At 50.7% G+C, this 18,258-nt stretch overlaps 1 protein-coding gene across 6 annotated transcripts in view; it reads left to right on the forward strand.

Annotated features, from left to right (window-relative positions):
• Positions 1-2,716: 2,716 nt before the first annotated feature.
• The window catches only part of LOC138740800 (ribosomal protein S6 kinase alpha-5-like), a 97,868-nt gene continuing 82,326 nt past the window's right edge, over positions 2,717-18,258 (forward strand). For 3 of the 6 annotated variants that reach the window (XM_069893913.1, XM_069893917.1, XM_069893916.1), the window contains exons 1-2: positions 2,990-3,137; positions 4,939-5,225. In XM_069893913.1, the coding sequence (XP_069750014.1) occupies positions 5,171-5,225 (55 nt within the window). In that variant the 5' untranslated portion in view covers positions 2,990-3,137; positions 4,939-5,170. Of the gene's footprint in view, positions 2,947-2,988; positions 3,138-4,938; positions 5,226-18,258 lie in introns of those variants that run through there. The other 3 variants (XM_069893915.1, XM_069893919.1, XM_069893914.1) reach the window with 2 other exon arrangements.

Raw genomic sequence — 18,258 nt, forward strand, 5'->3', positions numbered from 1 at the left:
CAAGGTGGATGTGGGCCAAAGGGCCTGTATGAGCTGCAGATTTCTCTCCTCTACAGAGGATTGAAAAGAAAAATCATTTAGCACCAAGTGAGGCAGCATGAGAGCACCGCAGTGGGGTTCATCCAGGAGCCCAATGGCTGCGTGGTAGAGATGGTCTTGTGACAGAGTATATAGATATGTTTTTGGGAGATAAATTGGGAAAGATCTTTAAAACAGATCTTATTTAAAATATTGGAGCTCTGCCCATGCTAGACATATCGGGGCAACAGTCTTTGCAAGAGCTTTGATGAGTGCTCAAGAGACTTCACTAATGGATTTTTGTTTACAAAAGGCAACAGATGAAAGATTTTATTGGAGCCACAGATTGTCTGGAAGAGAACTTGTTCTAAGAGGGTCATGTGGTTTTGCAGAGAGAGAGGGAGAGAGAGAGAGAGAGATCAGTTCTGCAGTGTTGCAGTGGCAAAGCAGCGGGGACTGGAACAGGACAAACTGCCAAGCTTGTGGAAAACCCCATTTTGGAAGACTGCCTGGTCAAAGCACTTGTGGTTCATGCAAGAGGAGAGGACTGGCTGTCTAATGTTTCACTTGGAATAAGGGAAACAAAAAGGAACTCTGGTGATCTGAAAGAAAGAGGTTATCATCTGGAGAACCCTGAGGGGCAAGTTCTGTCAGCAAGTCACTGAAGTGGCTGATTAAAAAGGAATCAGTTGTGAGTGTCCAGTGAACAACACATCTCTCTCTCTACAAACTGACAAGAACCTTCCTGACAGGTAACCATTTACCTTCCAAGCACCAAAGCCTGGTGAACTTTATAAATGTTAAATTCTGTGCACAGTTTAAGAATCGCCTGCAACCAGTGAACTTGGAGGAATGAGAAATGAGATTGGACAGTGAACCAAAGAACTTTTGTGAATTTACACACATGCACGTTTAGAATTAGAAGGGGATTAAGTTAGGTTAGTTAAGATAAAATGTGATTCTTTTTTCATGTTTAAAGATAATTAAAAGCAGCTTTTGTTTAAGTAACCATTTATCTTGGTGAATATCTATTGCTTCTGGGTTTCAGGGTCCTCTGGGCTTGTAACAGTCTTGTGTGGGCTTGAGCCTTCACCCCGACAGGAGTGGGGGAGATGAGAGTGTGTCCAGGGTGGGATGGGACCTTCAGGGCCTCGGCTGCCTTCCCCCCGAGGCAGCGGGAAGTGTTGGCGGAATCCACGTGGGTGGGGGGAACAGATCCATGTGATGTCCTGCTGTGTTCATGTTTTTTTCTCCAAAATTAGACTTTATTTATAAATTGCCATAAATTACATTTCAAAAATACATATTATGCAGGAAAATAAGAGAAAGTTTGTTGATAATTCAGAAATCTGATGGCAATGGCGAGGAAGCTGCTCTTGAGCTCGTCTTCTGGCTCCTGGACCTTTTTCCCTGATGGTAGCAGAGTGAAGATGGGGTGTGGGGGTCTTTGAGGATAGAGCTGTTTTTTAAGACCCCACCTCATGTCGATGTCCTCGACGGAGTGGAGTCTGGTGCCTGTGATGTCGCAGGCCAAGTTAATGGCCCTCTGGAGTTTATACTCATCCTGAGAGTTGGCACCTCCATCCCAGGCCATGATACGACCGGCCAGAATACTCCTCATGGTACCACCTGTAGAAATTCATCTCCCCTTTCAATTGTACTCTGATGCTTTGCTGTTTGTGGGATCTTGGTGTCCGTGTCTTGGATGCAATTCTTTACGTCCAACGAGAGACTACTCTTCACGGGAAGAGGGGGGTAAGTAAACAAATTCCTCGACTCTTGACTCATGAAACCTTGGCTGTGTGGATTCAAAATTGGCCTGTAGTGGTGTTGGATGGGAATTATTCTGCCTTGGTGGGGTGGGGGGGTCGGTGGGGTGGGGGGGTCGGTGGGGTGGGGGGTCGGTGGGGTGGGGGGGTCGGTGGGGTGGGGGGGTCGGTGGGGTGGGGGGGTCGGTGGGGTGGGGGGGTCGGTGGGGTGGGGGGGTCGGTGGGGTGGGGGGGTCGGTGGGGTGGGGGGTCGGTGGGGTGGGGGGTCGGTGGGGTGGGGGGGTCGGTGGGGTGGGGGGGTCGGTGGGGTGGAGCTCCCCATGGTCCCCTGCTCCTTGTGATTTCTGCACGTGACCTGATGAAGGATGGGTCTGTCAGGTTGTGTAGGGGATATGAAGGTTGGAGGGAGTTGTAGGTGGAGCTGAAGGTCTCAAGAGGGTACGATGGGATGCAGAGCTGGGGCAGAGAAGTGATGGGTGAATTCCAATCCGGTTGGTGTTAGGTTGATGCGTTTTGGAAGGACAAACCAGAAGGCTGAGGGCAGGGTGAATGGTCAGTTACTTAAGAGTGCGGAGGGACCTTGGGGTCCAAATCCATGCACCCCTCAAGGCCGCAGCACAGGTTAAGAAGGCCTATGGACGCTGGGCTCTATTAGTCGGGGGATTGAGTTCAGTGGAGAGAGGTCGACTGCAAATCTCTGGCGAGATCCACTCGGAGGATTGTGTCCAGTTTGGATCACCTCGTTACAGGAAGGACGCGGAAGTCGCGAAGAGGGGGGCAGAGGAGATGTGGCCCGGGCCTGGAGTGAAGACAGAATCTACAAGATTCTGAGGGACATAGACAGCCAGCCAGCTCCGGAACTTCAGGGGACTTCTATCCAAAGGGAGGGAGGGAGGGATGGGAGTTTCATGGGGGTGGGGGGAAGTTTTGTTTAACACAGAGAGGGCCTGGAATACCTTGCCTGGGAAGTGGTGGTGGAGACTGGAACAGTAGGGAGATTTAAAAGATACGTGGATGAAAGAGACGGTTTAGAGGCAGGAAGGTCGGAGTATATGGGTCGGCAGCACATCGAGGGCTGAAGGGCCTGGACTGTGGTGGGGGTACTTCTGTGGATTCCTCTGGCGGTTCCAATCTCCAGTCCTGAGCCTTTGCAGCCTCCGTAAGTCGTGTTGTTGTGATACATGGTTGCGAGCACATATTTTTGCACGGTGTGTAATCTCAAGTTGGATATTTCCGGGAAGAAAGGCGCCAGCCGCCAAAACAAGGGGCGGGGGGAGCTCAAGGCCGAGAGCGAGGAGGAGTGTGGATTCAGGCGACACACTTGCAGAAGTCGACCAGATTTCAAGTGAAGTAAGCCATTCAGGGTCGAGCGACCGTGGCCGGAGTTGGCAGAGGGAGAGGAAGGGCAGCAGCCGGGAGCAGGGCGTCCCGTTAGGGTCGAACATGTCAAACGCAGAACAAACTTGCAGATCTTGGCCCTGGAAATTGACAAGAGAAACAAAAGCTCTATGGAAACGTGAGGGGGTGGGTGGGGGTTGGTAACATTGTATCGGGGGCGAAATCGCAACATTGTCTCCAAAATTAGAGGGTTGCGACATTGGTCTAAAATTGGTGGCGGTCGGGGGAAGGTTTGAAAAATTATATCAGAAAGTGACAAGGTATGTGTGTCAATGTGAGTGTGAGAGTGTATGTGTGTGTCAGTGAGTGTGTGTGTGTCAGTGAGTGTGTGTGTCAGTGAGTGTGTGTGTCAGTGAGTGTGTGTGTGTGTCAGTGAGTGTGTGTGTCAGTGAGTGTGTGTGTATGTGTGTGTCAGTGAGTGTGTGTGTATGTGTGTGTCAGTGAGTGTGTGTGTGTCAGTGAGTGTGTGTGTGTCAGTGAGTGTGTGTGTGTCAGTGAGTGTGTGTGTGTCAGTGAGTGTGTGTGTGTCAGTGAGTGTGTGTCAGTGAGTGTGTGTGTGTCAGTGAGTGTGTGTGTGTCAGTGAGTGTGTGTGTGTCAGTGAGTGTGTGTGTGTCAGTGAGTGTGTGTGTGTCAGTGAGTGTGTGTGTGTATGTGTGTGTCAGTGTGTCAGTGAGTGTGAGTGTGTGTGTGTCAGTGAGTGTGTGTGTGTCAGTGAGTGTGTGTGTGTCAGTGAGTGTGTGTGTGTCAGTGTGTGTGTGAGTGTATGTGTGTGTCAGTGAGTGTGTCAGTGAGTGTGTGTGTCAGTGAGTGTGTGTGTGTCAGTGAGTGTGTGTGTGTCAGTGAGTGTGTGTGTGTCAGTGAGTGTGTGTGTGTCAGTGAGTGTGTGTGTGTCAGTGAGTGTGTGTGTGTCAGTGAGTGTGTGTGTGTCAGTGAGTGTGTGTGTGTCAGTGAGTGTGTGTGTGTCAGTGAGTGTGTGTCAGTGAGTGTGTGTCAGTGAGTGTGTGAGTGTGTGTGTGTCAGTGAGTGTGTGTGTCAGTGAGTGTGTGTGTCAGTGAGTGTGTGTCTGTGAGTGTATGTGTGTGTCAGTGAGTGTGTGTGTGTCAGTGAGTGTGTGTGTGTCAGTGTGTGTGTGTCAGTGTGTGTGTGTCAGTGTGTGTGTGTCAGTGAGTGTGAGTGTGTCAGTGAGTGTGAGTGTGTCAGTGAGTGTGAGTGTGTGTGTGTCAGTGAGTGTGTGTGTGTCAGTGAGTGTGTGTGTGTCAGTGAGTGTGTGTGTGTCAGTGAGTGTGTGTGTGTCAGTGAGTGTGTGTGTGTCAGTGAGTGAGTGTGTGTCAGTGAGTGTGTGTCAGTGAGTGTGTGTCAGTGAGTGTGTGTCAGTGAGTGTGTGAGTGTATGTGTGTGTCAGTGAGTGTGTGTGTGTCAGTGAGTGAGTGTGTGAGTGTATGTGTGTGTCAGTGAGTGTGTGTGTCAGTGTGTGTATGAGTGTGTCTCAGTGAGTGTGTGTCAATGTGAGAGTATGTGTGTGTCAATATGAGTGTGTCAGTGTGAGTGAGTGTGTGTGTCAATGAATGTAAGTATATCAGTGTGAGAGTATGTGTGTGTGTGTGTGTGTCAATTAGTGTGTGTCAGTGAGTGTGTGTGTCAGTGAGTGTGAGACGGGGATGGGGGAGGTCTGTGCAACATTGTATCTGAAATGTCTAAGCTTGTATCTGGAATTGACGCGAAATTGACACGCCTGCGCCTGAAACTGACAAGGTTTTCGGCGGAACTCGCAACCAAGGGTGAACTGGCCAACCTTCAGCCCCGGGACCGAGAGCCGCGCTGCCGCCCCGTCCGCCCACCAGCCCCGCACTCCTCGGCCATGCTTCCGAAGGGCCCTGCGTTGCCGCTGCGACGAAGAGGCTGAGATTTACAAGCACCGATATTCTCCCCTGAGCGGTTCTTGCGGATTAAAGCGCAAGAGAACAACAAAATAAAAGCCGGCGCGATGGAGGAAGGAGCCGCAGAGGAGCCGGGCACCGTCAAACACCAACTCAAAAACGGTGAGTGACCGATTTCAGGTTTCGCTTTCACTACAGTTCCCTGATTTCAATGCGTGACCGGGATCTCCTCGTCTCCTCCGACAGAACGTGTTCCCTTTCAGATGACTCCGGCACCCGCGGGGCCGTGTGTGTGGGTGTCTGTCTGTGTGTGTGTGTGTATTTGAGTGAGTGTATTTGTGTGTGTGTGTCTGTGTATGATTTGTGTGTGTGTCTGTGTATTTTTGTGTGTGTCTGTGTATAATTTGTGTGTCTGTCTGTGTATAATTTGTGTGTGTGTCTGTGTATAATTTGTGTGTGTCTGTGTATATTTTGTGTGTGTGTCTGTGTATGATTTATGTGTGTGTCTGTGTATGATTTGTGTGTGTCTGTGTATGATTTATGTGTGTGTCTGTGTATGATTTGTGTGTGTCTGTGTATGATTTGTGTGTGTCTGTGTATAATTTGTGTGTGTGTCTGTATTTTTTGTGTGTGTGTCTGTATGATCTGTGTGTCTGTATGATTTGTGTGTGTGTCTGTGTATGATTTGTGTGTGTGTCTGTGTATTTTTGTGTGTGTCTGTGTATAATTTGTGTGTCTGTCTGTGTATAATTTGTGTGTGTGTCTGTGTATAATTTGTGTGTGTCTGTGTATAATTTGTGTGTGTCTGTATATAATTTGTGTGTGTCTGTGTATAATTTGTGTGTGTGTCTGTATGATCTGTGTGTCTGTGTATGATTTGTGTGTGTGTCTGTGTATGATTTGTGTGTGTCTGTATTTTTGTGTGTGTGTGTGTCTGTATGATCTGTGTGTCTGTATGATCTGTGTGTGTCTGTGTACGATTTGTGTGTGTGTCTGTGTATGATTTGTGTGTGTGTCTGTGTATGATTTGTGTGTGTGTCTGTGTATGATTTGTGTGTGTCTGTATGATTTGTGTGTGTCTGTGTATGATTTGTGTGTGTCTGTGTATGATTTGTGTGTGTCTGTGTATGATTTGTGTGTGTCTGTGTATGATTTGTGTGTGTGTCTGAGAGTGTGAATGTGTGTGTTTGTGATTTGTGTGTGTGGGAGTGTGTGTATCTGTGTGTGTGTGTGTGTGTGTGTGTGAACGGACCTATCTGACTGTGAACGGCATCAATCATTTTTTGCTTTTCCGGGATTGTCCGAATTAACCGTTGTTCATTGCGTCGCTCAGAGGTACTGAGAGGAGAGAAGTGATATTTAAAAGTGGAATCATTTCGGGTCACCCCTTCAGGTTGGGTGGGGTGGGGGGGGGGGGTGATGTATTTCCACTTCGAAAATTAAAGTCGCCTGATCATTGTAACAGTTTATGTTCCTGAGGGGCAGGGGGTGCGTTTGGCTTCATTTACCGCTACTCTGTGTGTTCCGAGGGTCCAGGAGGCCATTCAGCCCTCTTTGAGCTTGCTGCACCATTGAATGTCCCTCCCGACGCCACTTTGGAAGGTGCAGCAAGCGTGGAACTTGGCCTTTTCTAGTCTAGGTGAAACATAGCAGACTGCGGGCGCTGGAGTAACCAGGCCAGACTGTTCAGTGTCGTGCACATGGACCGACATGTCCGGCAGCACATGACACATGTCCACGCACTGTCAGACTGAGACCACCCGTATGTTGGAGGAAGGACCCCTCACCTTCCGACTTGGTTCCCTCCAACCGGATGGCTTTGATAGAACCAGAGAAACCTTACAGCACAATGCAGGTCCTTCGGCCCACAAAGCCGTGCCGAGCATAGAAACTACCAGCTCTCCCATCGCCCTCTATTTTTCTAAAAGGATCTTATCGCGATGGCCTCTCTGACATCTCCTCTGTACCTTCTCCGAGTTCGCCCCATCTGTCTCCATCCTAATCCAGGCAACGTCCCTGTAAATCTCTTTCCCCCCCCCCCCTCACGTCAGGTGAGGTGGACTGGAACTGAGCACGGTCCTCCAAGTTGGGGCACGGGGGTCCTGTCGAGTTGCTATGTGACCTCCTAGCTCCTAAATTCGATTCCATGATTAATGAAGGCAAAAACACCATCTGCCTTCCTCACCCCAGAGTGCCACTGCTTTGACCGTCAGACCCCAAGATCCCTCTGATCCTCCATCCGGCCAAGAGCCTGACCATTAATAACATTTGACCGACCAAAATAAGCCCCTTCACACTTCTCTGGGTTAAACTTCATCTGCCACTCCTCAGCCCAGTTTTTCACCCTATCGACGTCCTACTGAAGCCTCTGGTTTTCAATAAACCCCCTCTTCCCCTCCCCCCTCGTCTCCGTGGTCTCTTCACTCCCAGGCTCCTTTCACACAGATGTGATAAATTCGACCTCGTCCCCTATCACATCTGATTAACACCTTTCTGTTGGCCTGGATTCCTCCCCCCATGGTTTGAATTCGGAGACTTCCTGATCTATCCTGCTCCTGCCTTTTCTGAGATTTCCCATGAGGAAGGGCATGGGCCTGAAATGTCAGCGATGTATCGATGGACGCTGAAAAGGCTGGCTGAGTTCCTCCGGGATTTTGGTGCTAGTCTGGGTCTGACACCTTCTGGAGTCAATAAGGCTCACACGCACATGTCCAATTAACACCTTTTGCCTGTTGGGCTGAGCTCCACCCCCCTGCCTTTTAATTTAGGTGTCCGTTTACTTTTTACACAAATCTTGAGGAAGGGCTTAGGCCTGAAACATCGGTTGTATCTTTACCTCCTGCGGGCGCTGCGAGACCGGCCGAGTTCCTCCGGCGTTTCTGTGTTTTCACACAGAGATGGCCTCATCTAACAGCACATAGAAGGGGTTCATTTGCTGTGGGGGTGTGAGTGAGTGTGTGTCTGTGTGATTGTGTATGAGTGTGTATGACTGTGTGTGTCTACATACATGTGTGTGTGTGTACGACTGTGTGTCTGCACATGTGTGTTCATGTGTGTATGACTGTGTGTATGACTGTCTGCATGTGTTGGCATGTGCATGACTGTGTTCATGTGTGTGTACAACTGTGTGTGTATGACTGTGTGTCTGCATGTATGTGTGCATTTGTGTGTGTGTATGACTATGTGTATGATTGTGTGTCTGCGTATATATGTCAGTGTGTGAGAGAGAGAATGTGTACACACACACACACACACACACACACACACACACACATATACACACACACACATATATATATATATATATCTATAGCAGCCTCTATCCTCAAAGACCCCCACCCCCCAGGCCAGGCCCTCTTCTGATGCTACCATCGGGGGTGAGGAGCCTGAAGATGAGCACCCAGCGGCCCAAGGTCAGCTCCAGCGGCCCAAGGTCAGCTCCTCCCCCCCACCTCCGCCCGTCAGATCCCTGAGCGGGCATTGAACCGCAGCCACTACCTCCCTCTTCACTTCATCGACTATTTCTATGTAGTTTGCAAGGTGGTTCGTGGAAACGTTTGCTTCTGCGAAACAAGGAATCTCGTGACGCGCTCACGACAATAAATTCTGACTCTGCCTCTAATGTGTGACAGTCCGTCTCCGACCCACAGGCTTAAAGTCTTGTCCAGCGGTTTCAGTCTTGATGTTTTCACGCGTGACTGGCCCAGGATGGGTCGGCTGGAGGCCTGTTGATTGACAGCTGGCCAGGTGGAGTCAGCCTCCCAGGTGGTCTTCCTGGGAGGTCACCCCTGCAGTAAGCTGGTGGGTGTAGCACCGCAATGCATCAGTGTGAGTGTGGATATGAATGGACCAAGGTGAGTTTGTACAGTGCCCTCCATAATGCTTGGGACAAACACACTTTCTCTCCCTTTATTTGCCCCTACACTTCATGGTTTTAAATTTGTAATCAAACAATTCACTTGTAATTAAAGAGCACTTTCCAGATTTTATTCAAAGGTATTTGTAAACATTTTGTTTTGACCGTTTAGAAATTACAGCACTCTTTATACAGTTCCCCCCTCCCCCCCATGTTCCAGGGCACCTTTTGGCTTCACAGGTGTTTGTAAGGTATGTTTAATAATGGTTTCATTGGTGCAGGTGTAAGAGAGCTGGGCTCACTTTGAAGCTCTTGATCACCTCTGGAGTCTGTCATTGCCATTTTTCAACACGAGGACCAGAGTTTTTTTTTAAGGCATACAGCACGGTAACAGGCCCATGAGTCTGCGCTGCCCAATTTCTGCCCCATTCACCTACACCCCCTGGTACATTGTGAAGGAAACCAGAGCCCCCCCCGGGAAAACTCACGCAGACACGGGGAGAGCGTGCAAACTCCTTGCAGACAACGCAGGACTTGAACCCCAGTTGCTGGCGCTGTAAAGGCATTGCACTAACTGATACCCCAACCATGCTGCCCCAAATGCCAATGAAAGTCAAAGATGTCATTAAAAGGTGGAGAAACAAAGAATAAAACAAGAAGAGCCAAACCTCAAGGTGACCAAAATCAACAGATTGAAACGTCGTCAAAAAGAATGAGCGTTTTGATGAGCTCAGTAATCGCAAAGGGACTTGTATTCCAAGTCTTCCACTGCTGATGACAGAAGAATTCTCCTCATCATGAGGAAAAATCCCCAAACTCCAGTCCGACAGATCAGAAACACCCTTCAGGAGGCGGGTGTGGATGTGTCCATGACCACTGCCCACAGAAGGCTTCATGAACGGAAATGCAGAGGTTGGCCCTGAAAGATACAAACCCTGGTAAAGGTGGCGTGCTTTGGATCTTGGGCTGTTCCTTTATGCCTCGGCACTGTGCTCTCGCCATCACTCTGATGTAGGTTCATCTTAGTCTCATCTGCCTGCAGGATGTTTTCCTTTCCAGAATTCTGCAGGCTCTTTTTTAAAACCCGTCAAACTGTTATAGGGCCGTCAACTTTCCGTGACTGCCTCGTGGTTTGCGCCCCACAGGGCAGCCTCTGTTCATGCAGTCTCCCACGGACAGTCATCATGGCCACACCTGCCTCTTCCCCACAATCCTCCCCAACTCTGTAAAAACCTATCCCACCTCATCTTAAATCCATTGACTGAGGTCGATGAGTCTGGCTGGAGACAGAGGGCAGCCTTGCCAGACAATGGGGAAGATATCCAACCGTGTAGAGCAGTTGAATCCAAATTCCGGTTTCCCTCCCTCCCCAAGCCCATTCCACAAGGCACATCCCTCCTGTACATGTGCGAAGTCCAGCCAAAAGCCGCCTTCTCCTGGTCTAAGCTGACCAGGCAGGCATTTTCCCAACCCCCACCTCCCCCACCCCTGTCCTGCATGTAGGCAACGGTGTCCCTGCACAGCGCAAGGCGGTCGGCGATCTTCATGCCCGGAACTGTGCAGGACTAGTCTGGGCAGACTTGACTCGATTGGCGATGGCCTTGGATGGGATTTTGTAGTCGACATTCAGCAATGAAATGGGTCTCCCTTCCGTTCGAAGCTGAGAGTGATGTTGCCCTTTCTCATGGAGTCTGAAGTTCTTCCTGGCAGGAGCATAGAATTGTATACTTAGCATATACAGGCCCTTCGGCCCTCGATGTTGTGCCGACCCATCTATGCCATCTTTGAAAAAAGTACAAAACCCTCCCTAACCCATAACCCTCTATTTTTCTTCCATCCTTTAAATTCCCTCTAATGTTCCAGCCTCCACTACCATCCCTGGCAAGGTGTTCCAGGCCCCCACAACTCTCTGTGTAAAACTAAATGACCCCCAATGTCTCCCCTAAACTCCCCTCCCATAACTTTGTACAGATGTCCTCTAGGAAACAGGTGCTACGCCTGTTATAATCTTGTCGACCTCCATCAAGTCCCCTCTCATCCTTTGCTCCAAAGAGAAAAGTCCCAGCTCTGCTGACCTTGCCTCATAAAGACTTGTTTCCCTAATCCAGGAAATATTCTGGTGAATCTCTTCTGCCCCCTCTCTGCAGCTTCCACATCCTTCCTATAACAAGGTGACCAGAACTGAACACAATACTCTCAGTGAGATCTCACCAGAGATTTGTAGAGTTGTAACATGACCTCCTGACTCCTGAACTCAATCCCTCGACTAATGAAGCCCATTGTCCCACAGGTCTTCTTAACTATCCTATCAGCAGGTCCGGGTCCAGTCCCACAGAGCCATGTACAACTATCCCATTAGCCAGTAGTTCCCAACCTTTTTCTCTCCACCCGCATCCCACTTTAAGTGTTCCCTCTGCCATCGGTGTTCTGTGATTAGTAAGGGATTGCTTAAGGTGGTTTGTGAGTGGAAAGAAAAAGTTTGAAAACCACTGTTTTAATTATCCCTCATTGACTCATTATGTGCACCATTTCAGAGCTCCCAAAGGAAATGGGTCAATTTTTCTCAAGCCAAATATTTCAGTGACAAGTGGATCTAGGGCAGTGATTCTCATCTTTCCCTTCTTGCTCACATTCCACCTTAAGCAAACCCTAACTAATCACCGATGGCAGAGGGATTAATTAAAGTGGGATGTGAGTAGAAAGAAGGTTGAGAACCACCGTCCTGGACCTTTTTAATTTTAGACACTTGGAGAAGGTGCCAGGTCCATGGAACGTCTGCCAGAGTTTGTCTGCCCTTTCTCTTACCCCTCTCTCTCTCTCTCTCTCTCTCTCTCTCTCTCTCACTCTGTCCCCTTCTCTCCCCCTCCCTCTCTCCCCTTTCGCTCCCCCTCCACACTCTCCCTCCCCTCCCCTCTTTCTCCCTCCTCTCTCTTTCCCCCTCTCTCCCTCCTCCCCTTCTCTTTCCCCCTCCCTCTTTTCCCCTCTCTCTACCTCCTCTTTCTTTCCTCCCCTCTCTTTCCCCCTCCCTTTTCCCCCCTCCCTTTTCCCCCCTCTCTCTCTCCCTCCCCCCTCTCCCCCTCTTTCTCTCCCTCCCCTCTCTTGGAAGGGAGGGCACATCCTGATGTCGCCCACCTTCCTCTCCCACAGAACCACTCGCCCTGAAGACTTTCTCCAGCATAGTAGAAATAGGCTATTTGGCCCATCGAGTCTGCCCCGCCATTCCATCATTCTCCCACCCTACCCCTCTCCCCTACCTTCTCCCCGTGACCTTTGACACCCATCAATCTCCGCCTCAAATAGACCTGGCCTCCACAGCCACCTGTGGCAACAAATTCCACAGATTCACTGCCCTCCGGCTGAAGAAATCCCTCCGCGTCTCTGTTCTAAACAGACGTCCTTCAGTCCTGAAGTTGTGCCCTCTTGTCCCAGACTCTCCCACTGTGGGTGGGGGAACAACTTGGTCACATCTACTCTGTCCAGACCTGTCAGCATTCAATGAGACCCCCCTCATTCTGAACTGTAAGGAATCCAGTCCAAGAGTTGTCCAACATTCCTCATATGCTAATCCCTTTATTTCAGGAATCATTCTTGTGAACCTGCTCTGAAGCTTCTCCAATTCCAACACATCCTTTCTTAAATAAGTAACCCAAAACTGAAGCCCGCTCTCCAGGTGAGGCCACACCAGTGCCTCAATATAACATCCCTGCTCTTGTACCCTGTTCCTCAAGATAGGAATTCACTTTCATCACCCACTCAACCTGGGAGTTAGCCTTTATGGTATCCTGCTCAGCGAGAGGGGTCCCTTTGCACCTCTGAATTGTCTCCCCACGCAAACAATAGTCTGCCCTTTTCTTCCACCAAAGTGCATGACCATCCACTTGGCCAGTTCTCCTCACCTACCCCAGTCGCTCTGTGGCCTCTCCCTTTCCTCCTCGCTACCTGCGCCTCCACCTGTCTTTGTATCATCTACAAACTCATTTAATCCCACAATTCAAATCACTGGCAGACAATGCAAAAAGGCATGGCCCCAATACTAGCCCCTGCGGTTCAGCACTGGTAACCAATCAGAATAGGATCCCTTTATTCCCACTCTCTGTTTCCCGCTGATCAGCCAATCCTCTACCCGCATTGGTATCTTTCCTCTAATTCCGTGGGGGGGGGGGGGGGGTGTCCTAACCTTGTGGAGCAGCTTCAGGGGGCGGAACCTTGTCAAAGGCCTTTTGAAACTCCAAATACACAGCATCCTCTGCAAGTCCTTGGTGTCGCCTGCTCATGGTTTCCTCAAAGAAACCACGGGAGGCTTGTCAGGCAAGGTTTTCTCTCCAGGAAACCATGTGGACTTTGCCCCACTTGTCGTGTGCCTCCAGGTTCTCCATAACCTCATCCTTGACAATCGATTCCAGCAACTTCCCAACCACTGATGTGAGGTGAACAGGTCTATAATTTCCTTCCTGCTGCCTCCCCCCCTTTCAAAATAGCAGAGTGACCTTTACAGTTTGCCAATCCTGTGGAACTATGCCACAATTTATCGATTCTTGGAAGATCATTACTAGAGGCTCCACAACCTCTGTAGCGACTTCGGTCAGTGCCCAAGGGTGCATTCCAACTGGTCCAGGAGACTTATCTAACCCAAGACCATTCAGCTTCCCAAGCAACGTCTCTCCGGAGATTGTGGCTGCACCTGACACCCTTGAAAGTCTGGTGTACGGCTAACGTCTTCCACAGTGAATGATGGAAAATCCCCCTACTCCCCCCCTCCATCCCTTCCTCTCCCTCCATCCCTTCCCTTCCTCTCCCTCCATCCCTCCCTCTCCCTCCATTCATCCCTCCATCATCCCCATCTCCTTCCTCCATCCTTCCATCATCCTCATCTCTTCCCTCCATCCCTTCCCCTCCTTTTATCTCCCTCCACCCTGCCTCCTCCCCTCACCCTGCACTCAGGGAGCACAAGGAATAGCAGCAGGACCAGGCTGTTTGGCTCGTCGTGCCTACTCTGCCTTTCAATAAGGTCACGGTCAATCTGACTGTTGTATCAAGCTCCACTGACCTGCCTGTACCCCCAGAGCCCACAATTCCCAACCATTCTCAGATCTGTCCGTGCAGAAGGTCGGCCTCCACATCCTCCGCAGTCTCCTTGCACAGAGATGCACAGATCCACGATCAGGTGGAGGGGGCGTGGTTAGTGTCAGCAACTGGCATTTGAACCCACACACCTGAAGGAAATCCATGCAGGCACGGAGAGAACGTGCAAACTTTGCACAGACAATGCCGAAATTGGACTGTGTGGGTGTCTGTGTTCATGTGTGTGTGAGAGTGTGACTGTGTGTCACTGTGCATGTCTGAATGTGATTCTGTGTGTGTGTCTGTGTGCGTGTGTGTGTCTGTGTGCGTGTGTGTGTGAGAGTGTGCCTGTGTGTCACTGTGCCTGTGTCTGAATGTGATTCTGTGTAAGTGTGTGAGTGTGTGTCTCCCCATGTGTGCGTGTGTCTCTGTGTGTGCATGTGTGTCTATGTTTGTGTGTCTGAATGTGATTTTATGTGTGTGAGCATGTATCTCCTCCACGTGTGTGTGTGTGTGTGTGTGTGTGTGTGTGTGTGTGTGTGTGTGTGTGTGTGTGTGAACTCTCCCTCTCTCCCGATTTCCCCTCCCTCCGATGGTTCCCCCCCCCACCCCACCTCCGAGGCTGGGCCCTGCCAGAGGTTCCTGTGTGAACCTTCTCTGTGAAGGTTGCCTCAGCACCCGCTGAATCACCCTGGGCGTGTCCTGATTGAGCAACCTGTGAGCCGGAAGGGAGAAGCCCCTGAGGCACATCTGACACCTCCACCCTGGCTATCAGTCTGATCCCTGGTGCACAGGAAGGGAGCGACTTGCCTGTCTCCCACCACGCCCAGCCACACGCCCACAGGTCACCAGAGAACTGGAAGCCCTCTGACCCGGCAGCCGCCATATCTGCGTGCTTTCCAGCCTGGAAACTGGTCCTTCGCCCCCCCCACCCCCCCCCCCCCCAACCTGCCCACGCTGATCAAAATGTCTCCTTTAAACCCATTCAATCCGTGTAATCCAACTGTGTCTTCAACATTTGGGCAGGCACGTGGATGGCTGGGGTGCAGGTCAGAAGGGCTGTGAAATCTCTGGGTGGGGGGGAGGGTGCGGACTGCACCGGGTGACACCCTCAGAGGGGGTGAGACCGAAATGACTGTCGTCCAGAAATTTATGATTTTTTAAATATAGAAAATATCCCTGTCGTTCGCCATAACAACAAAAACATTTTTCGCCAGCCTGGCTACCACGAGGCGAGAGTTCGATTTCCTTTTTGAACCTTCCACTGTGCTTCAGGGTCAGCGCTGCCTCTGTTACCTGGCTGTGGCACTTTGAACCACGCAGTCCCCGCGGAAACCAGCAAGCGCTGTCGTTTTTGTTGCTGCTGGGGATTTTGACAGTCGCTGCTTCGGTTGAGGGCCCTGGTGTTTTAGCCGCCATATTGTGGGAATTTGTGGACCTTGATCCGTAAAGGAAAAGGAGAAGAATTGAGAAAAAGGGCTTTGTCTCCATTACTAATAACGTAATTCGATGCAGAAAGATTTTACAAAACAGTTTTGTTGTTTGTATTTATAGAATCTAGGAAATAATTTTCTTGTTGTCTGCCTCAGTAATTGACGGGAATTACAAGTAATATTTTAGTACAAAAAACATTACTAAGGCCTGGTACGGGAGGAGGTCCACAGGGGTGGGTTACAGCACCGAGTAACGCTGCTGGGGAAACACGGCCGTGATTGCTGTTTAAAAAAAAACTCAGAAGGGACGTATCTTCCTGACGTTTCAGACCCGAGCTCCTCCATTTGGAAACGGCCACGTAGTAGGGCCGAGTAAGGGGGAGGGGGAGAAGGGCAAGTGAACTCCGGTGGACGCGCCACACGCCTGGCACCCTCTCTGTGGGCATAAAGTTTAAAAAAGGGTCCCCATTAGACCTCTCCCACCTCCCCCCAACCCCCTCACCATAAACACACATCCTCTGGTTCTTGGGCATCTCCATCTCGGGGGACCTTTCCCGGACCCAGCGGCGTTGTGAAGAAAGCCCGTCAGTGCTTCGGTTTTCCTCAGGAGTTTGGAGAGGTTTGATCTGACCGGAAGATACCAGTGAATTTCTGCGGGAGGCGTGGTGGAAAGTGGGCCGGCCGGCTGCATCGCGGCCTGGGATGAGGACCCCAATAACCAACCCCCCCGAGCGTAGAGCTCTGCAAAAGGTAGCGGACATCGCGGATAAAACCCTCCCCCGCCGCCAAGAACATCTGTGGGGAAAACGCTGCCGTCGGAGAGCAGCGGCGATCATGAAGGATCCGCGCACGCTCTGTTCTCGCTGCTGCCATTGGGAAAGAGGTGTCGGTGCCACAAGACTCGCACCACCAAGTTCAGGAGTAGCTGCTACCCCTCCACCACCAGACTCCTCAATGGCAAACACAATCAGGGACTCGTTTAAGGACTCGCAATTGTTCTCTCTGTGTTGCACAAACATTTTGTTTACATTCGTTACCTTTTGACAGTTCTTTATTTGTTTACATGTTTTACACTGTGTACAGTTTAATTTTTTTACACTACCAATAAGCGGTAATTCTGCCGTGTCCAAGGGATAAAGAATCTCAGGGTTTTATGTGATGTCAGGTATGTCGTCTGACCATAAATCGGAATCCGGTTACCGATTCCCTGACTCTGGGCAAAAGACTTTCTGTGTTCACTCTATCGATATCTCCATCCACCTCTCCTCCCTGCTCCTCTTCCCCCTCCTCCTTCCTCCCCACCAAGGAACGAAGCCCCAGCTGCTCATCCTCTCCCTGTGGTTCGGAACCCCACCCCCACCATCCTCTCCAGCCATATCTGTGTCCTGGTGACTGATACTCAAACCATGAGCCCCCCAACCTCTGTAAAAATGCACAGAGGAGCTGGGGAGGGGACTTAGCCAGACTCGTGGCACCCAGAAGATGTAAAGATAAATGACCAACATTTCGGGCCTGAGCCCTTCTTCGAAGTACGAGGTTAAAAAGGCGTCAGAGCAAAAGACTGGGGAGAGAAAGGGGGAGGACAAAACGTGCTCACTGGATATGATAGCAGAGGGGTTGGTTGGGGTAGCGGTTAGCGCCCGCAATTGGGACTGGGGTCCGAATCCCGCACTGTTGGTAAAGGGTTTGGACATTTTCCCCATGTCTGCTGGGTTTTCCGGGGGGGGGGGGGCCTTTCGAAAATGTACCGGTGGGGGGTGGAGGTTAAAGGGGTGTAAATTGGGCGGCACGGGCTCGTGGGCCGTCAGGGCCTGTTCCCGCGCTCTCTGCCTACGTTAACATTTTTAAAAATTAAACGTTGATTTTGGCTCACTGAAAGAGAACAGTGGGAAAAGGGAAGAGAGAGAGCTCTCTCTCTCCCCTTTTCTCACTGTCTCCTTCCCCAACTCTCTCTCCCCCTTTTCTCTGTCTCCTTCCCCAACTCTCTCTCTCTCCCCTTTTCTCTCTGTCTCCTTCCCCATCTCTCTCTCTCTCCTCTTTTCCCCATCTCCTTCTCCAACTCTCTCTCTCCCCCTCCCCTTTTCCCTCTGTCTCCTTCCCCAACTCTCTCTCTCTCTCCCCCCCCTTTTCCCTCTCTCCTTCCCCAGAGCCAAAATCAGTTCTCACCTTTCCTCTTATCACGACCAATGAACACCCTTTTGTCTGTTAGTCTGGACCTCTTCCCCACCCCCCCCTCCTCAACCGTCCCATTCCTCCCCCCTTCCTCTCCCTGGCGCTTGCCTGCTGTTCGCTTGAACCATGATGAAGGGCTCGGGCCCGAAACGTCGGTGATGTCATCTCTACTTCCGCTGTGAGTCTCGCTGTGTTTGCCCAGCGTTTGCATGTGGCTCTGCTGCCAACACAGCGTCTGCAGAGTTTCGTTGCTCACTCCCAATGTCCATGCTCGGCCCCCAGAACGATGAAGGCCAATGGGCTGACACGGCCTGATTGATCTGTGATGCAGCTGCCAAGAGGATTTGTACCCATTCCCTCCAACATCTCTCAGCTGCAACACTGACCCTCCCACGTACCACCATGAGGACACCAGCTCTCGTGTCCTTCTCCACACAGAAGGGCTCGTTGAGGATCTTGCCCGTCTCCAGTGGTTCCACCCTGATTCCAGATGGGTCCTGTGTTTTCCTTGGTTACTGTTACCCTTTTACTCCAGGGTCAAGCCACCGTATTATTAAATGGGCAGAACAGGCTCGATGGGCAAGTTGGCCGACTCCTGGTTCTCACTGGCCTCGCTGCCAGCAGGGGGCACTGTGCCCACCTGGGGTAGGCGGCCAGGGCAAAGGTCAGAGCT

The sequence above is a fragment of the Narcine bancroftii genome, chromosome 8 (genome assembly GCF_036971445.1).
Source record: "Narcine bancroftii isolate sNarBan1 chromosome 8, sNarBan1.hap1, whole genome shotgun sequence".
Lineage (NCBI taxonomy): Eukaryota > Metazoa > Chordata > Chondrichthyes > Torpediniformes > Narcinidae > Narcine > Narcine bancroftii.